We start from the raw sequence: 20,539 nt of genomic DNA on the forward strand, positions 1-20,539 counted from the left end.
TGTCATGAACTCAACAGACTATAGTGTTTGTCCAAAGACTACATTTATGAACTTCTTTTCACTAACTTCATTATAAGAAAGATAAAAAAGAATACATCAAATTGTATCCTGAAGTCCACTTTAATTCAGAAATTCAGTTATTGACTAAAATATTTTCTAACTTATGGTCTTACATCACATCCCATCTGCTTTTTTAGGAATCCAACTGCCAACAAAACCTACAGAATGTGCCAGACGCCTCCTGTCTAGATACCAGAGCCGGTTCCGTCTCCAGAGCTGCCAGGTTCAACACCATGCATGCAATCAAATTGCAGACTCTCCAGTCTGAGTTTTTTATCACCCCCCCCAACACACACACACACACACACACACACACACACACACACACACACACACACACAGTTTTTCATGTGCTAATGTATTCCAAAGAGTAAAATGCAGTCCTTCCTTGCACTTTTATTTCCTAGGGCTGATTCAAAAGTAAACCAGTTACAAATAATTTCAATTAAAACCTTTCTTAAGAAAAAGATCCTTTCCATCCAGTCAGAGTTCAGAGGCAGGAAAAAAAACCTGTAAAGACTAAAGCTGCTTTTTAATAGAGAAAGAAAAAAGGTACTTACAGCCAACCATCATCATGGCCACTGAGAACATCTTCTCCACGTCTGTGGTCGGAGCTATGTTTCCAAATCCTATGGTTGTAAGGCTCGTCATGGTGAAGTAGAGGGAGGACACATACAGCGAGTCTTTGCTGGGTCCTCCTTCCCAGATCCCTGCACTGGTATTGTAGCGATATGGAGTCCCAATGCTCAAGGCCAACTGGTAGAGCCAGCTGTCTATTTGAATGGTGTTGGTGACTTCATCAATGACCTCATAGTCTCCAATGCTGTACCAGATGCAGGCCAGCCAGTGGGCAACCAGTCCAAACACACATACCAGGAGCACAAGGACCGCTGCTCCATACTCCAGGTAATGGTCCAGTTTCCTAGCAACACGGCCCAGGCGTAAGAGGCGTACCACCTTTAAAGAGCTGAAGAGACTGCTGATTCCCTGTACAAATGAAAAAATTAAATGACAGTAGGAAACATTATGATGGGCTACTTTTATAAATTTGATCACCTAATTATATACCAAAAGCATACAGATCCTAAGCAAGCAAGAAAAAGCCACAATGGTAAATATTTTTCTTTAAAATGCAAATTCTATCCCACCCAGGAATAGAATATTTTTGAAATTTACTAGCTGAAACATTTCCATTAGCTAAGAACTGTTCAGTCTAGGAGAAGTATAATTTTCAAATGTTTTCTGCACAGGGTACAGATAAAAAGGTGGTAAATTCGAGCCCTTTCTTTTTTCTTCCTATGAAAGTTTCCATTTATCCCTTACTTTCTAATAGGTAAAACACGTAAACCTTCTGAATAAGGAAACCCAGTCTGACTGGTGAGGAAACAAGAAGCTCTTCAGTGCATATGGGGGCAAGAAGTGAAAATCATCCTTAGTCCCTGTCTTCAATCACCCAAATGAGCAGAGCTAAAGCTAGAATTGGTACAAAGACTCCAAATTCCTACATTCTCTAGTTACAGCCCTACAGAAGTCATCCAAAGGAAGAACAGCAAGACATTCACATTTTTGTTGAGAAATTCATCAAAATCATGAAAGGTCCCATAGTTGGTCTTCTGGAAGCATATGAGAGGTTACCTGGGGAGTAGGAGGAGCAGGAAATGCATCCCTTAGACAGGTTGCAAAACAGAGGAAAATTAAAGCAATGACCTGGGGTGTTCTTACCTGCAATTCAAGTGAGAGCCATGACCACCTCACATAAATTCTATTTCCAAGATGTCAGGTAAAGCATCCATCCTAACCTACTCTGACCAATGGACAGACGGACTGACAGGGTGGGACAGATATGACATCAAACAAGATTCTAAACACAGAATTGTGAAGTTCTTGACTTTTAAGTCAATAAAAATAGTTTCAAAATTCATCTACTCTATTAGACATTTAGATGCTTATTATCATGGAAAATTTGAAGAGAAAGAAAAGCCAGAAGAACACGAGATGCAGAGGCGACTGGAGACATGAGAAGTTGCAGGCCATCCTGGCAAGTTTCCATCTCCGCCTGGCTCGCTTTAGGTTTCACTTACCAGCTCTCAGATGCCAGGTCATAAAATAAATCCTCTTCCACTCAAAAGTCAGACTAAAAACAAGACCCTGAACTTTAAGTAGTTAAAAGACATAGACGTGAGGCCCTGGAGACAACTCAGCCAGTAAAGTGCTTGTGGCTCTAGTATGGAGAACCTGAGCTTAGACCCTGGAGACCCCGTAAAAGAGGTCAGGTATGGTGGCACGTGCTTGTGTCCCCAGCACCAGGGAGGCAGAAACAGGAGCATCCAGTCTCTGGTAGGAGACCCTGTCTCAATAACAAATGAATAAATAAATAAACAAACAAATGAAATGAAAATAAGGTGGATAGTGTTTGAAGAGGAGCAGTTCCTTCCCACATACACAAACATGTACATATAAACAGAAGAGAGAAAGAAAGAGAAAAGGACTGGAGGGAAGGATGAAGGGAGAGGGGTAAAGAGAAAGAAAAGATGGAGGGAGGGAAAGAGAAAGAATAGAGGGAGGGTAGGAGGAAGGGGAGGGAAGACGGATAAAATTAAGAAGACAAATAGGCATTATACAGTGGCACCAATGTTATATAAAGTGAGAAGATTCAAGACAGCTCAGAAACACTCAAATATGGACATGTATAATTGTAAAGAAGATAAGGGTTTGCAGAGCACTTCTGGATGCTGGGGTTCTGCGTTGAGTGCTGGGGACATTGAGATAAATATGTCTTACCTCTGCTCTACAGGAATTCATAATTGAAATTCATGAAAACTCAGAGTTTAATTTTTAGAAAGTTAAGTGCCGCTGTGGATGCTGTTTTCTAGGTAGCTTGAGTTTGTGAAAAATGGTGGGGCTTCTCTTTAAATGCTGCACAGAAAAGTTATTTCTGCTTGAATTCTTCTCCATTAAAAACAGAAGGAAAGTCAGAGGAGATGTCATTACTCCATTTGAACTAATAGAGAGCCACAAACCCCAGCGAGAATGCACGAATTAGAATCTACTAGAATTGGAGTCCCAAAGCAAGAGAGGATTCGTCCAAAAGGAAGCAGGCCAGCCTGAAGGACAACTGCTGTGAGGCCACTTACTCAAAAGTTTGTTTACACAGCCTGGCCCAAATCAAGTAAAACATGGGCCTTGTGAACTTAGATTTGGTTCCATGACCACCTTTTCCCTTTTAACTTATTTTCAACCAATTCCCCAACTGGCACACTTTGCAAAATCATCTTCCAAAGCTACCCTTCTCCACATTTCTTTCATGGTCTGGGATTCCTATCACGCATGCCTCTACCCTTTTAAGGTTTCATTGGTCTTATGAATAGGAATGGATGATCCCCAACACTTCTTTGCAGAACACTCAACAGAAATCACACTTGAGTTTGTTGAACAAGAGGGAAATGCCTGCTATGCATTTCCTTGTGAGTTTCCCACGGATTCCAAAGGTTGGTAGGGCACAGAGATGCTTCACTTCTTCCACCTCCATTTTTAATCCCTTGTCCTGTGATACACATAACTGTTACCAACCTGCTCTATGAGTCTCAATTCTTTCCTCCTTCCGACAGATCAAGTCATGAGCTGTTCATTACTCAAAGTGCCCAAGGACCACACTTACCTAGATTTATGAATTTATCAAAATGTTTCTTTCCTTTTGCTCCTATGACCATACCTTGGTCCCGGTTCCATGTTTTGTTCTGTCTTAGTCATTGTTGCTATATTGTTACACTTGTGTGGTACAAACAACCACTTCCTACAAGTCCCAAATCACACATTACAAGCTACCAGCACAGAACCTTTAGTAAAATTTACATCTGTCTAATGTAATGTCCCCTTCTGACCTTAAACCATTTTCTACTAACTTATTATTCATAGGATTAAATATTACTTTTGTATTGTTACATTGTGAACCCTTAGTGATCTAGTCCTAATCTACCCTAGCCATTCCTCTCTATGATTATCAGGCCACTGCAGGATCTGCTCACCACAGTGAATGCAATCCCAGTCTGCTCCATAGGACATTGCAACTGGGTCATTCCTGCTATGTAAATAATCCTTTCCTCCCATTTTCTTGATGGCTGGGACCTTATGTCATGGCAAAGAGTCTCTCCTCCACTATCCTCACTGTTCTGCTCTCACCTTCTCTCCCCACTGAGAACTGGGTGTTTAGCTTTGTGTTGCCATACACTCTTTGCACATCTCTAGTAAAGCAATTATCACAATCACACTTTATTACAAATCTGTTTCCATGCATGACATGCCAGGAAACTAGAAACTCCTTGAGCAGTGTATCTAGTATCAGCTACCGATCTGGCAGTTGAAACTACATTAAGCAGTCAATATAGTCCATAAATGAAGATAGATAGATAGATAGATAGATAGATAGATAGATAGATAGATAGATAGATAGATAGATAGACAGACAGATAGATAGATAGATCTAGGTGCTCTGGTTATACCTAACTGACTTGACAGCATAATGTGGAGAAGAAATAATGATTGTAACTTTACATTGCATGAATAGAGTTCAGAAAACGAATAGGAAATAGAGATTCTCTCTATGTCTACACTGACCAGGCCATACATTTAAAGGGCACAGGATTCACCAGAAGACTGCAGAGAAAGAACTAAAACCTATAGACTTTGGGAAATGGGGAAGAATCTGAAGAAATGGAGAATGGACAGGACCCGGCGACATTCCCATACACAGGCCACAAGAAAGGGTGAGCTCATTCTGTGAAAACCTAACCTGAGCAGCCTGGCTCCTAGTTGGACTGGCATGCATGGACGAATGTACCAAAGACATCAATAGCCATGGCCGTGTGCTCCATGCGGTCAGCTGAGCAAAAAGTTGGCTCATTCACTGCTGCTTCAAAAAGACAGTCTAGGTGATAATACGCACCATGTATTTGCCACATGCCAGGCACTGCTTTCTGTGTCTTCTGTCTGTGAACTCTTTCCTTCTCCGAAACAACTCTATGTGATAAGGATCATGAAAACATGGTCCAGAAAAGTTCAGTCATTTCAAAAGTTCACAGAGTTACTTCAGAAGGATTTAAGAGCAAACATGAGCAATCTGGCTTCAGGTGCTTTGCCCATTTGAAACCCAGTCTGCCGAGAGCACGACACTAACCTGCAAGCCGGCTCATAAAGGGTCATTCTCTATAGACTAGAAACGATTCTCTATAGGAAAGAATAAAGATGGCATGTCTAATCTCCATTGGCAGGACTCAGTCACAGCAAAAGTCACAGAGGGTATTCTATGGAGGTACATAGTCCTGAGACACGTGGCAAGTCATTTCATTTTATAGTAGTGGGATTCTCACACTTCACTGCTCACAGAAGAGAAGAGAGGCTTCTAGGTCACAGCAAGCAAGCAATGCGAGCATCACCCAGGCCCAGACCTCAACGTTCTTAATACATCCTTCACAACCACATGCTTTGCAGTCTTCTGGTCGCAACCCATAGTCCCATCACATCCCTCATAGTTCCAACAATATGAATCTTGCTAAACACCAGAACTGAGCACATCCCCTGAGGCCTCATCAGCGTATACAATTAAACACACTGATGGGCTTTGATAACCACATGCCCATCTTTGTCTGCACTCCAGGTCATTTCCCATTATTTTTGTACATAGCAATAGTGCATCAGACCTTTCTGCTACCAAAAGTCATGCCAAACTTCACCTTTGATCTTGCCTACAGTGTTCAATTTACTGTTGTCTCATCTAATCAGAAACTGTTATACGAAGTTAATAGATAAATAAGTTGGCTTAGTTCAGAAATTCTTCTCATTACTTTGTATAAAAATGAATCTCATGCTCTCATTACAAATAAATATTTGGAATGACCTAAAGCCAAACGTCTATCCCTGCAGAATGGATAAGGGATACTATCTTCATTCAATAGAATACTATATAAAAATAAACTAGCTAATTAATACTACCTAATTAGCTATATTATTAATACTACCTAATACTAGCTAATAAACTACCTAATTAACAGGAATAAGTATAAAAGTATTATATTAAGAAAAATCAAAACACCAAAGAATATATACAATACAATTCCATTTGTGTGAAGTTCAAAAAGAACATAAATTACCCTATGGGTTTAGAAGGAAGGAGATGAGCTTTCATTGTTGGGGGACAGGTAGTGATAGGGAGTTTGCCTTGTGAAGTTCCCTGAACAGTCTGCCTAATGTTGATGTGCTTCTCTTAAAGAGAATCAGAATATCCAATGGTCTTGCCTGTGATGCTAAAATATTACCAGATACAGGTTCAAATGAGTGATTCCTCCCTCGTCGTCCTATTACTAGAGAACTGGATGAGCCAAAGTCTGTATCTAATATTAGTATTTTCTAATCTTATGGTTCATTCCTATGACCTTCACAATGGACCACAAATTAGATTTAATTCATTGGTAATTTTCTTTTTACTCCTCTGATAATACTGGATCTTTTATAGAGGTATCTTCAAAAACATCTCTCTTTTTCTACCCATACTTTTAACAACAGTTTCTTGATTCTCTATTTTCCACCAGTGCTACATATTCTTTCATTTCCTGCTTCATTTCCTCCAAACTTTTCAGTCGTTTTGTGCCCTCCTCTGCACCCTATGACTTTCTGCCTTACCCCTGAGATCTCACAGCATGAATCCCTGGGGCTCTTCTGGTGGAAAAAAAAATATCAAACACAGCAAATGTGTAATAGAACACAGCAGGGTTAATAGGTGGATTCTCAGGCTTCCCATCTCCTTCACCATCCTTGCCAGTTTCCTTCCTTGACAAGGCTCCCAGGGCATAGGAGAGCAAGGAACATTCTAGAGCAAGATAAATTCCATGCTATAAACTCTTCCTTGGTTTGTGAATTGCCACCTTAAGAAATCCTAGCAACGATAAAGCCATACAAAACACTCATCAATCCATCCAGTTATTGATCATTCACTATAGTAGACTAATTCAGCCAACATCCCTTCCTGCTTTCTTCCTTTCCTTGTTGTATAAACATAAGAATAATCAAAGGACTTGCCTCTCCAAGGGTCCCATGACAATTAAGGGAAGGCAAAAGAGCAGATATTGAAGCACAATGTCCTGCTGCATGGCTTTTCACTTATATTGTGCCATCTTGCCACATAGAATTTTGTGACAAACCAATATTTTTTTTCAAACCACAGCTGGGATTATTTCTCCTCTTACTATATCAGTTTCCTCTTCAAAGTAATTCGGGACCCCATTAAGAGATCAGATTTATTTCAGAGCCCTCACATTGGAGCCAGCCTTCTGGCTGGCTTTGCCCAGCAGAATGTGATATGAATGACACTGTGTCAGTTCCAACCTAGACCACGAATCCTCTGCACAGCTCTACTCATGTTCTTAGAAGCCCTCCATGTGAGGAAGACTAAACAAGCTTTTGGAGAGAAGAGGCGACAGAAGCTACCCTTTGCATCATCAGCTCCAGTGACCCCAGAAGCCACTACTGATATATGGGTGAACTTGACTAAAATAAGTCCAAGACCACCTAAATCAGAACTATTCAATTAAATCCCAGACTTGTCAGTTATAAGTAAAATATGTCACAGTTGAAGTGCAGAAGAAAATATAAATATCAATCTGACACAGTAGATTTTAACCAAAATAATCAAGTAGGTAAGACATGGGGTTGTGAATTAAAACAATATATAATATGTAATTGTTAGGTATTATTTGTCTAATACATTATAAAGTATGTTCTAACTACTTTACATGGATTCATAACTGTAAATTCTCCATAACAAGGAACACAAAGATATGTCTGCATATATCTTTAAAGTATTTCTGAAATCCAGTCTTACCTAAGATCTCATCATTACTTTAAGTGGCATGAATGCAAACAGTTCTTTCAACAAAACAACATCAGAGATCATCTGCCAGCTTAACTGCAACAACTTTCCCACTTCTCAGATATCCATGCCTATGGACACAATCTGAAATGCACCACACCCACTGCAGACTCAATAACCTTGAAGTCAAAAATCCTTCCATCAGATCACAATCTATTCTCCATCAAGTTCAGTGGTGCAGGTACAACATGCAACAGTAGTTCAATCCCAGCCATACAGCAGACACTTTCCCCAATCGCGCAATCCTCGGGAATCTCTTTCTCTTATTAAGCAGGATTATACTGACTTAGTCAACTTGACACAAATTAGTCATCAAAGAGGAGGGAGCCTCAGTTGAGGAAATATCTAAGTTGATCTCAGTTGAGACCCAGCTCTAAGACACTTTCCCAATTAGTGATGGACATGAAAGGACCCAGACCATGGTGGGTGGTGCCATCCATCCCTGATGTGGTAGTCCTAGGTTCTACAAGAAAGCAGACTGGGCAAGCAATGGGAAGCAAGCCAGTAACCAGCATCCCTCCATGACCTCTACATTAGCTCCTCTCTCCAGGTTTCAGCCCTACTTGAGTTCTTGTCCTGACTTCCTCAAGTGATGGATCATGAACTGGAAGTGTAAGCCAAATACACCCTTTCCTCCCCAGTTTGCTTTTTGGTCATGGTGTTTTGTTGTAACAATAGAAGCCCTAACTAAGACAAGCACCATGATTTTAGCAACATCAACACTAGAAATTCCTTAGCACTCCTTACTCTTCTTATACTCTCTACCAAAATCTGATTCCTCACCAATTATTAACTTTCTTTACACCTGGTCAAGATTGAGGATACCACATAGTAGAGTGTCATATCAATTCTCTAGTCAGCCGTCATATCAGTTCTCTAGTCAGCCGTCATATCAGTTCTCTAGTCAGCTGCAATGCATTTGCAACTACTTAGAAACTTTGCTATTTTATTTGGAACTTCATTTACCCTCTGTATTTTAAACTATCTCCACTTTAGCTCTAACCTATTCCTCATCCAATTATGTTTTCCCATAGAAAGTATTAACTTTTTAGTATTTTTATGTCTCTCAATAGAAGGGATAACATACTCTTTCTCTGTCTTAAAGATGTTTTCTGATTAAGAAATCAGACACAAGGAAGTATCCTTGACATCTTTTGTTAACATACCTTACTCCTTATCTATTTTAAATTGTATTGGTTTTAACCCCTAAATATCTCTCAAATATTTATTCTCCTCCATCTCCACTGTCACCACAGTATGAGACTCTCTCTTCTACAACTCCAAGATGCTTCAAGGCATTTATTTTAATGCATTCAGTCTGTTATGAGCATTACAATTAAAAAGTTTCATCATCAAAATCACTGCAGGTTCATCATCAAAGCTCTCAATTTTTCCAATTTGTCCAGCTTTGCTCATACATAATCTAGCCCATGCTTATCACACCAATCTCAATTTACACCACTCTTCTGTTCCCCAATCACCTTGCTTCCTATCCTTTGACTATGACAGCTCCCTCAAACACAAGGACTCTGTATTTTCATTTGCTCTAGAAGGAATGTTCTATGAACCTTTTGTGTCCCTGTCTATTAAGACGTTACAGCTCAGCACAATCATCTTCTCTCAGTGATACCTTTCCTTTCCTATCTAACCAAGTCATTTCAAAGCTAACTATACATTTTTATCACTATATTTGTATTTGTGATTGCCTGGTCCCATCATTTTTTGTCCATTCTTTCATCCACAGGACATCTTGTAGTATTTTGGCACATAGTAGCCATTCAAAAATAGTCCACTACTAAAAGAATAAAATAATAAGTATGTCTCTCATAATAACTTCTAACTCCTTCAGCATTGATATTATAATAAATAATGAGTAGATATTTAATTTTCACAGATAGACTATATTAGACGAATGGATAGAAATCACAAAACAATAAGCTCTGTTTCATAAGTACTGGGCTCTTACTCTAAATAGATTTTATACATGAGTGACTACACAGTCCATTTCCATTTCCTTTTGCAGAGTACAATCTGAAGACTGAGAGAAAATTGCAAACTACATTTGTTATGTGAACCTCTAACCCAGATAACAAATTCTATTGCCTCCTTTCTATTCAGAACTTTCTTCTCTGACTCATGCTACCAAGAGCTCCGTAGGGAAATACTCCTAATTACTCCAAGCATTAGCAACATCCTTCAGTAAGGGAGCTGAATTTAAATGACTTGTACATGACACCTGCTTTAGCCAATTTGTGTTCTTACTGAATCACAATGATTTGCATAGGTAGACAGACAGACAGACAACAGGTTAAAAGGGGGATGTTTTCATTTAGCACCAAAAATTTACTAACTTTTTTAATGCTTTCCATTACAGAGACCTTTTAACAAATAACCATTGGGTCAACAGCAAATAGAAGGCCTGATCAAAATATACAACATACAAAGAGGTATGTTAGCTAAAACCTCTGCTTTCTCCAAACATTATATTTACAATTAAACAAAGTTGGAGGACACTTGGAACTCCTCCTCGTATACATTTTATAGCCTTTATAATCAAATCTAAACTCCGCAACACAATCTGCCTTCTCCCCACTCCCCAGTTTCAATCTGCAGGTGCCTCATGCTCTCTGTGCTCTGTTAATAGAGAACTTCTTTCCTTCCTTCAGAAAACCCCATATTCTCTTTCTCCTAGTGGATCTTCAAGCTCACTGTTTAAAACAGTGTCTCTAACCTCCCAGCTGCTTCTTTTGCCTGACAAATGTCTACTTATCTTTCAGATCTGAGCTTAAGTAGCATTGCTTTAGAGACTTCTCTTAGATATTTCTTTCTTCAAAGAAGCTGGGACTCTTGCTTTAAAGCACTGACAATTAGTCCAAGAAATGCTGGCTGAATAAAGTCACAGGCAATGAAATTTGAAACAGAAAAATACTGAAGCAATTAACTATGTAAACAAATGAGAAGGGGAGACTTTAAGTATGTGTGCCTATTAGTTTTTTATTCACTTGACACAAATTAGGGCTACCAGGAAAGAGAGCCTCAAATGAGGAATTGTCTCCACTGGGCTGCCCTGTAGACAAGTCTGTGAGGCATTTTTATGATTGATGTGAAATGGCTCAGACCAGGTGGAAGGGACTACCCTGGCCAGGTGGCCCTGGATTGCATAAGGAAGCAAGCTGAGCAAGCTATGGACAGCAAATGAGTAAATGGCTTTCTGCCATGGTCCCTGCCTCGGCTCTCCTTGGGTTCATGCCCTGACTTGCCTATGACATGAAAGCATAGAGCAAATAAATCCTTTCATCCAGGTTTGCTTTGGGTCAGTGTTTTACCTCAGCAATGGAGAGGAAAACTAGGACAGTGCATGAACCAGAGTTTTCCAGGGAAGCAGAGCCAATAGGAGACTTACAGATAGAAGTAGAAATAGATAGTATAAAGAGAGAAAAAATACAGATGTATAAGGTATCACATCAATCACGAGAGATGTAGGCAGCCACAAAGAGACCCTTATTTATATCTATGTCAAAAAAAAAAGAGGTTTAAGAAATTAGCTCACATATTATAATGGCTTCACAGGCCCAGGTGTTAGCATCTGTAAATCGAAGTTCCAGGAGGGCCAACAGCATAATCAAATCCAAGTCTGAGGACTAAGAATCAAAGCTGTTTTATTAGTCCTCATCTCTGAGCGAGACAAAATGGATGAAAGACCCAAGACCCAATCAAGTTATCAAACAGAAGAGAACAAAGAAGGCAAAGAAGAGGAAGGAGAAAAGGGAGAATAAGGAGGAGGAGAAGGATTAGGAAGAGGAGGAGGAAGAGGAGAAGGAGGAGTGGGGAGGAAGAGGAAAAGAAATTCCTCTTTTTTTCTATTTTCATTCCATTTTGCGTCCTTAACATACTCAAAGAGACCCATCCACCTAGGGGAAGGTGATTTCCTCTATCAAATACGCTAATGCAAATGATCATCTTATCTAGAGCTACAAAAACAACAGCAGCAGACAACAAAAATGAACAAACTTAACCTTCCAAGAGAAGAGGAAAAACTTGAGGACAACACTGAGTAAGTCAGATTAATCATGGAACAGTTGAGTGAAGACCTGCAAATCCTGATCAGAGCTACAACTTTGGAGCAAGCAATCACATTTTCTAAAGCAAGTTTCTAATGATTTATTGACAATATATGTTCATGCATTCGTGTGGGCTATCATTAAAATTATATCCATGTCAAACAAGACAAATAAATGGGGTCAGAAAGTAACTCCCTGTTCACTTGAGCCCATTCTGATCCCAACTTCTCCCTATCCAACCCCATCAGTCTAATCATTAGCCAACCCCATAGTGTTAGACCCACCCATCTAACATTAGGATTGGCCGTCTACTGAGCCGAAGCCTCCTTAGTCATTCTGATCTAAGACCATATTTTGCTTTCTAAGCTAACATTGTTCTTTTTTTTTCTGTGCTCTAAAACAATGTCATCCTTTTATTTAATCTGCCTATCACTTAAACTCACATGAATATCTTTTCTTAACAGCTACATTTAACCATAACGGTCTTTCCTATGTGGTTCAACTTCTAAGCACTTAAGTCATTAGCTATGTAATATATACATATATACTGTTTAAATTTTTCATTTTCTTCACTGCATTTTTCTCTCACTGGAATATAAACTAACCAAAATGGTCAAAACTTGATTAATCTTCAGGCAGGCCTCATCTCAAGTCCAAGCCCCTGACTTCCCTTTCCTTAGGGCATTTACCATTGAAAACGTCCAGTGAAAAAATTCTTTCTCTAGTCCTTTAATATGTAAATTCCTTAATCCCTCGCTGGTTTTATAAAGCACAAATTACTCTTTATCAAGGACTTTGGGGAATATTTCTCATGACATACTCATATAAAAGACAGAGCCCTCTCTATTGTCCAGACCCTAGACCTGACTGTGATGAGCTCCAGTTAGCAAGCACAGATGGCCTAATCCCATTGACCAACCCTCCCAGGATTTGTCTCAGCAAAGTGATTTCATTCTCCTACTTCCATTGCAACAATCTTTCTCCAATAGTCCTGAATAAAAAATTCTTTGTTCTTATTAATAATGTCTTATACAACTTCTCTTAACTGTTTCTATGAAGACAGGAGGATTTGCAAGCTCACCCACTGCAAGATCCCTATCATTTAGATACAAAAAGAACCCATTACATAATTGGGAGCATGTCGGTGAAGGAAATAAAGGAGAGGCATTTTCCTTTTTGCACCTAAAGGATGACTTCAATAGAAAACATAAATACTCATTGAGTCACGCTTATGTATTTCTAAATGCACCATCACATCTCTGAAGTCAGTTTAAACAATTATTGTTTGCTATGAATACCAGAAACACAATCAATGTTAGTGGTATGAACCTATCACTTATGCTAACATGGATATTATATATCTCATAAAAATAATCAGTTTTGCCAATATAGACAACATTGTCATTAATTAGACATATTGCTATTAATTTTATCTTTTTAGACTTTAATACTGAACATGAAATACAATAGATTCTAAAATCCAAACGGATACATTAGATGTATAGTTTAGTTAGTCTAAAACCTTGTAATTATAAGAAAGTAATGTTGCCTAATCCCTGATATCGATCATCTCCTCAGTAACAGTGTCAGGAACAATGGAAGAGGGAGGGGCTCACAAGCCTCACCCCTAATGGGAAACTACTGACAGTGAAGGGCTTCTGGAGGAAGGAGAATTGGTTCTTTAAAGGTGTGACTCTCAGTAGGCTGACTACGCTCCAGCGAATGGCACCACAGCCATGAATATAAAAGTAATACGATTGGATTCCCTTGTATTACTAAAATAAAATAAAATTTTAAAAAGAGGTGGTGAGGAGGAGGTATGGGGTTGATCTCAGAGGAGTTAGGGGAGGAATGAATGGCAAATATGATTAAAATACATTGTGTGCAATTCTAAAGGAATTGATAAAAATACTATCTTATGTGGCTAGAACAATTATAACAGCTATAAAATCAAACAAAAGCTTTTGAGAAGACCATTCCAAACTTAATATAATTCCTTGTGCAACAATAATAGTATCTGAAGAGAGCTAATATTTAATTGGCACACTGACCTAAGCACAAACACATATTGTCTTGTCACTGCATTTCGGGCACTCAGAAGCTTGAGAGGGGAGGCTTGTTAAACCCTGAACTAGCCTAAAATACAGAGTCAATTCAAAGCTAGCTTAAGCTATATAGAGACCCTCGAAGAGGGGAAAGAGGAAGCAGAGAGAGAGAGAGAGAGAGAGAGAGAGAGAGAGAGAGAGAGAGAGAGAGAAAAATGGGGAAGGGTAGAAAAAAGAAAAATGGAGTGAAAGAGAGGAGGAAGAGAGCGAAGGAGAGAAGAAAACGGGCATCCCCCAAAAAGAATACAAAGTAAAATCTGTATCTGTACCTACAGTACTGACCAATTAACCCTGTCAACTCACAAGACTGCCAATGGTTACCACCGACTCAGAAAGCAGGCAAGATAGCAATTACTGCTCATTGGTAAAACAAACCTCTTCTATAGGGATTGACCTCATAGTAATCTGTGGTATCTGCCCATCTTCCCACAACAGACAAGTCATAAATGAGAAAGGAACACTAGAGCTACCTTGACTTAAAGCAATGAGATCTGAAACTGCCCTCCCCCAAACATTCCATTGGACACAAAGCTGAATTAATATGTCTCCATTAGCATGGCTTTTTCCTCTACCTCTGTATCTACGAAAGTGACCCTATTTTCCAAGAACTTCCTGCCCCATATTCTTGTTTTCCTGTTATTGCACATTTCCAAAGACCCATAACTCATCAGGCAAGAGCATCAGCAGACAGCTTGTTCTTGTAAGATCCTTTCATCTCTTTGATTCAAAACTCACATCCTGGAACTGTGTGTATCTCAGCAGTGGAGCTCACGCTCAGCATACACAAAGCCCCGAGTCATTCCCTGGGGCCAAAAATAAACAATCATCCTCACTTCGCTACTGCCACTAAGGCTCATATCTTAAAGTCTTACCCAACCTAGCAGAGCACCACAACCGGCCCCAGCTTAGAAACTCCAACCTTTGCGGAACATTTGCCCTCCTCAAGAGTTTCTGTCCTTGTCTGTCATCCCAGTGATGCAACCCAAACTTCATAAGGTACTGTTCTCCCTTACCTTTGATCAGTAAAAAAGCCAAGTCTGTTATGTCTTATTGGCAAGTTGTGTTAACGATTTGGAAGCATGGAACTTTTGAGAGCCTCGTGGCTGGCTTTACCAAACCTGGTATCTTTAATAGCAGTAGTCCCGGTGTAGGTGTCTGAGTCTCACATGGATATGTCAGAGTCACGCCATTTATGAAACTCACTTGGCAACTTCATCTGGGTGTGTATAGTGGATTGAAAGTTTCTTGTAGTTCAAATACAAATGCTGACCCTTCTTTATTATTATCTCTTTACTTGTTTACATCCCAAATGCTGCCCCTCTCCTGGACCCCTCACAGTTCTTCCCCCATCCCTCCATTGCCTTTGAGAGGGTGCCCCCGGCATCCCCCCCTACCTGGGACATTATGTCTCTACAGGATTAGGCACATCCTCTTCCAATAAAGCCAGAGAAGGCAGCCCTCTGCTACATATGTGCTGGGACCAACCCATGTATGCTCTTTGATTAATGTCTCAGTCTCTGGGAGTTCACCAGGCTGACCCTTCTTTTTAACCTCTTTTTTTTACTTCCAAGGGACACAGATGAATTTCCTTCATTGATCCGTAGAGTGACAAAGGAAGAGAGTTTACCAAAGTCAGAGTCTCATGAAGAAAGAAAAGTGGTTTATTCACTCTTCACAATGTCTGATAAACAAACCTTTCCTCTTTTTTATTTTTTTTTTTTTATTTTTGAAGTAGGATCTCATTGTGCAGCTGACTGCCCTGGAACTCCCTGTGGAGAGCAAGCTTTCCTCAAACTCAGAGATCTGCTTGTCTGCTCCCCCTACCTCTCCCAAAAGTGCTAGAATCAAAGCTGTGCACCACCTTAAACAAAACTTTTTAAGGATGAAGCAGCAGTGACAGAGATGAGCATATTCCTGTGGATTGCTGTACATCATGTGAAAGAGGTAACGTCGTGGAAGTCAGTAAAGGTAGGGAGTTCTTCCCATTAGATCCACAGAGAAAACATCCTCAAGCATGGGAATGCGTGCTGCACAAAAAGATGAGAACAAGTTCTACAGAAGCATGCACATGGCTGAGGTACGGTTTCCACTCACAGCATGCAGACAGCAATGTGTTCCAGCTCTCCTTTGCCCTTATTTTAGAATCATGCCCCAAAGCTCAAATACAGGAAGCATTCATCATGAATGAAGATCAGAGCAGACCAAAGTGTCTTCTTATGTAAGCAGAGAAATCAAATAAAGGCGCCGCGTTACTTGTTTTTCCCTATTCTCTCCAAGCTAATTCCCTCAGCAGACAGACCATTTGGTCTCACTGGAAAACTCATGCGAAATAATATGGGCCTGCAACATTGTTCAATTTCAAATATAAGAAGAATGCTTATCATTAAAGCTGTGTGTTACCCAGCCAGTAAACACAAGGAATAGAATCTAAAGTCTTAGACCAGACCTACTACATTCCAATTCGGAACCCAAGGCTGACCCTACCCTCAACCCTTTTCTCCCCTTTGAGTTTCACTCTGGCCCACCTTTTATCACTAAGATTAGTTGTTTAAAAGTCATTTTTCTCTCAAGCTAGAATTTGGGAGCTTTTCCATTCTGAGACTGTACCATGATCACCTTTCACTAGATACCCTCAATGCTGTGTATGCTCAGTGGGAAGTCCCACCTACACCCCAAAGTAATCAACCACTAACCACATGCAAAGGAATGGCAGATCTGGCCAATCAAACTGGAACATTTCCTGCATGTGAGGATAAGTCTATGCATAGGTTGGAACTGATCAGAGAAATGAGCACAGTGTCCAAAAGGCAAGGAATCCCTTTTTATCTGTGATTTTCTCCTGATTCTTCACTTCTACTAGTAACAAGAAATGGGTAATACAAGCAAACATGATAAACTATAAAACCTCAGCAGAACAGTAATAGTGTAGGAAATGAATGGCAGTAAGGTAGGAACTGAAAATCCAAGGTGTTCAGTTAGAAAGAATCTTTACTTTAGGCAAGCATAAGGTCTGCCTTCTACACTTTTCAGAAGCTAACATAGTGCCTAACCCTTCAGTGTTTAAAGATCTTTGTACAGTTTCAACTCGTCATGGAAGTGGCAGATCACATTAGGTGAACCATGAATCCATGACTCATCAAAATATAAATATAAAATACAAATCTTAATTGGAACACTTAGGTTGTTAAAAGTAGGAGAAATCAAGCGCGCGCGCGCGCACACACACACACACACACACACACACACACACACACACACATATATATCAGGCATAGTATAGGAGAAACCATTGCGTGTATGCTTATCTAAAAATTAATGTTTAAAAATGAGAAAGGAGACTGCTGATTACAGAATTCCACTGGATAGATTGAAGTCAACTGAAGGACTCTGAGATAAGACCTTCTGCTGTGGCGTGTAAACCAGCAGAAAAATCAATGCCACATACACACTAAAAGGTAGAAAAAATGAGGATATATTCTAGGTTTATGGATAACAGCACTTCATATAGCATTCATACTAACTCTTCCTTATTTGAGCTGTCAATAAAACAACATTTCAATCAACATAACAGCAAATGTTTTTAGTGGATACCAACAAAATGATTCGGAAATCTATATGAAGAAGTGAAACAAAATATCAAGCATACTATTGAAGAAAAAGAACAAAACCAAAGATGGTTGATGCTACCTCATTATAAGGTGTACTGTAATGCTACAGTGATCGAGAGAGTATGGAGTTGGTAAAAGATAAGAAAAACAGATGAATACGGCAGGACGCATAACCTAGAAATACATAGCACATAACCCACATGCAACACTTACTCAGCTGATTTTTGACAAAAGAACAAAGTAGAACATGGTAGCAGTTTTTTTTTTCAACAAATGGTAGGAGAGCAAGAACAATAGCGCATATTCCTATGTAAAGCCCAAAAACACTTAGTCATAGTCAATAAAAAACAGAAAACATAAAGCATGGTGGGGCGGGGTAACATAGATGTCTCGGTCCATTTTCTGTTGCTATCACAATACAACACACTGAGTATTTTATAAAGAAACATTATCTGAGTTCAGGCTTCTAGTCCACAGTTAAGGGGACATAGCTTATGAAGTCTACCTTGCTAGAGATCGTAAGGCAACACAAGGCATCACCAAGCAAAAGCCAAGAAATCCATGAGAGCCCTATCCAAGTGGGTGCTGATGACAGGCTATGACACGTCTTAAGACTGAACGTAGATATGGTGCATTTTCCCAATGGATGCATTGGGAAAGAGCAAAACAGGCCGAGACCTCTCAGAGCTTTAGGATAGCTTTCTCGGCTACAAAACTCATGTCGGAGCATATTCCTCAATGCATCAATGTTGAGAAAGGATACCTAAGGGAAAGCATTTAGACCCCAAGTGCTCCATGTCATGAATTGTTAATGCCACATATGTCAATGTCTTCTGCTATGTGAGACACTGCATAAGGCCCTCATCGCTCCCATGCCAGCTCCTTCACCCACGCTTCCAACCACTGGAACCAAAAAGCAAATCCCTGTTACTTATAATTTATGTTTGAAACAAAGTGAGCAAGGCACTAACTTAATAACTTCAACCAATCTGCCAATCTACAAAATCCCTATCGAAGTTCCAATACCATTTATCAAAGAAACAGAAAAACAATCTTAAAATTCATATGTAGACACAAAAGATGTCAATAACAAAAGCAATCCTAAGGACAAAGAATAATGCCAGAGGTATCACCATTCTGATTTCAAATCAGGCTACAGAACCATAGTAAAAATATCAGAATGGTCCTTACATAAAATTGGAGACATAGATCAAAGGCACACAGTAAAGGACCCGTATACAAATATTTTCACTCCTCTCCTTCAAATTCATGGCCTTTCTTGTGTGTGTGTGTGTGTGTGTGTGTGTGTGTGTGTGTGTGTGTGTGTGTGTCTAAATATAATCTATTCAGTCTTTATAAAGTTACTTGTACATATGTTTTCAGGGATAAATGACCATTTGACACTGGACAACATATTGGCATGCTCTTCCCTGGGGAAGACCCACCTTTCCTGTTCCCAGATTTCTTCTGTTGCCTGTTGTTGTTTTTTGGATAGGTTGAGGCCTCATGGGCTTTTCCCATCCAGTGCTCCATGTTTGTTTCTGACATCCTTGTTTGGCTCATATTTGAGCAGTCATGTTGGTGAACTATTATCTATATAGCTTCTTTCTGATGTTACTAGGAGACACAATCTCACAGTAGACTCCTTGATCCTCAGGTTCTTTTGCATTGCAGAGGAGGAAAACTACATTAGCAAGAAGAACCTCTTTAGCATCCAATGTTAGAAAGAGCTGGCTCTCCATTTAACAGAAGAATGAACCCTATTCCCTTCTCTCACCCTATTCAAAGTTCAACTCCAGATACAGCAAAGACATTAATAATTGAGTTGAAACATGAAAACTGCTAAAGAAAAATTAGTCAAAGCACTTCAAGATTCACATATAAATAAGGACTTAATAAAGCTCCAGGTACTCAATAAATAAGGCCAACAATTAAAAAAAATGGAACCTCAAAATTTAAAACTTCTACTCAGAAAATAAAAAAGTTAATAAATTGAAGAGGTCAAGTACTAAATGGAGCACATCTTGGATAGCTATACCTATCACTAGGGACTAGTAACAGGAATACACACACACACACACACACACACATACACACACACGTACATACATGTACATATACATACTTACAAAGCTAAATAAGAAGAAATCAATAAGTCTGCTAAGGAAATAGACAGGTCTCAAAAGATTAAGAAAAAATAACCAATAAACATTTGGAAGCACATTCAGCCTCATTAGCCATCAGATAAATAACAATTAAAACAACTCTGGGATTTATATCAACCCTCTTAGCATAGCAGTCATCAAAAATATAAGTAACAACAAATACTGTGAGGGTGTGGACAAAAGGAAAGCTCTCACTCTGCTGGTGGAATATAAAGCAGTCAGCCCACTACGGAAATCAGTATGGAGTTTCCTCAAGAAAATAAAAATAGATTCCCTGTGTGACCAAGCTACACCCCAAAGAGCCCAACTCAACACATCCCAGAGAAACGTGTACACGAACATTCATTTCATCATCCCGATTCACAATACCAAGAAACAAGATCAGCACAGATGTCCAATAACAGAAGAGCAGATAAAGTGTGTTTCAGCCGCAAAGAACAAAGTTATATCCTTTAGGGAAAACTAGAAGCATTGGAAATAGCCATAAACTTAATTGAGCCATCTCATAAAGAATATTGCATGTTTCCTCTTATTTGTGCTTCCTATATTTTATGCGCATACATAAAAGCATGTATGTTCATAGGATGTGAAAGTGGAAACAAACTGTCTAGGAAAATAA

General features: G+C 39.4%; 1 protein-coding gene across 1 annotated transcript in view; it reads right to left on the reverse strand.

Annotated features, from left to right (window-relative positions):
- Positions 1-20,539, reverse strand: part of Kcnh5 (potassium voltage-gated channel subfamily H member 5) — a 285,962-nt gene that overhangs the window by 199,288 nt on the left and 66,135 nt on the right. Inside the window, exon 7 of the mRNA XM_032907944.1 lies at positions 621-1,047. Within this exon, the coding sequence (XP_032763835.1) occupies positions 621-1,047 (427 nt within the window). The remainder of the gene's footprint in view (positions 1-620; positions 1,048-20,539) is intronic.

The sequence above is a fragment of the Rattus rattus genome, chromosome 7 (genome assembly GCF_011064425.1).
Source record: "Rattus rattus isolate New Zealand chromosome 7, Rrattus_CSIRO_v1, whole genome shotgun sequence".
NCBI lineage: Eukaryota > Metazoa > Chordata > Mammalia > Rodentia > Muridae > Rattus > Rattus rattus.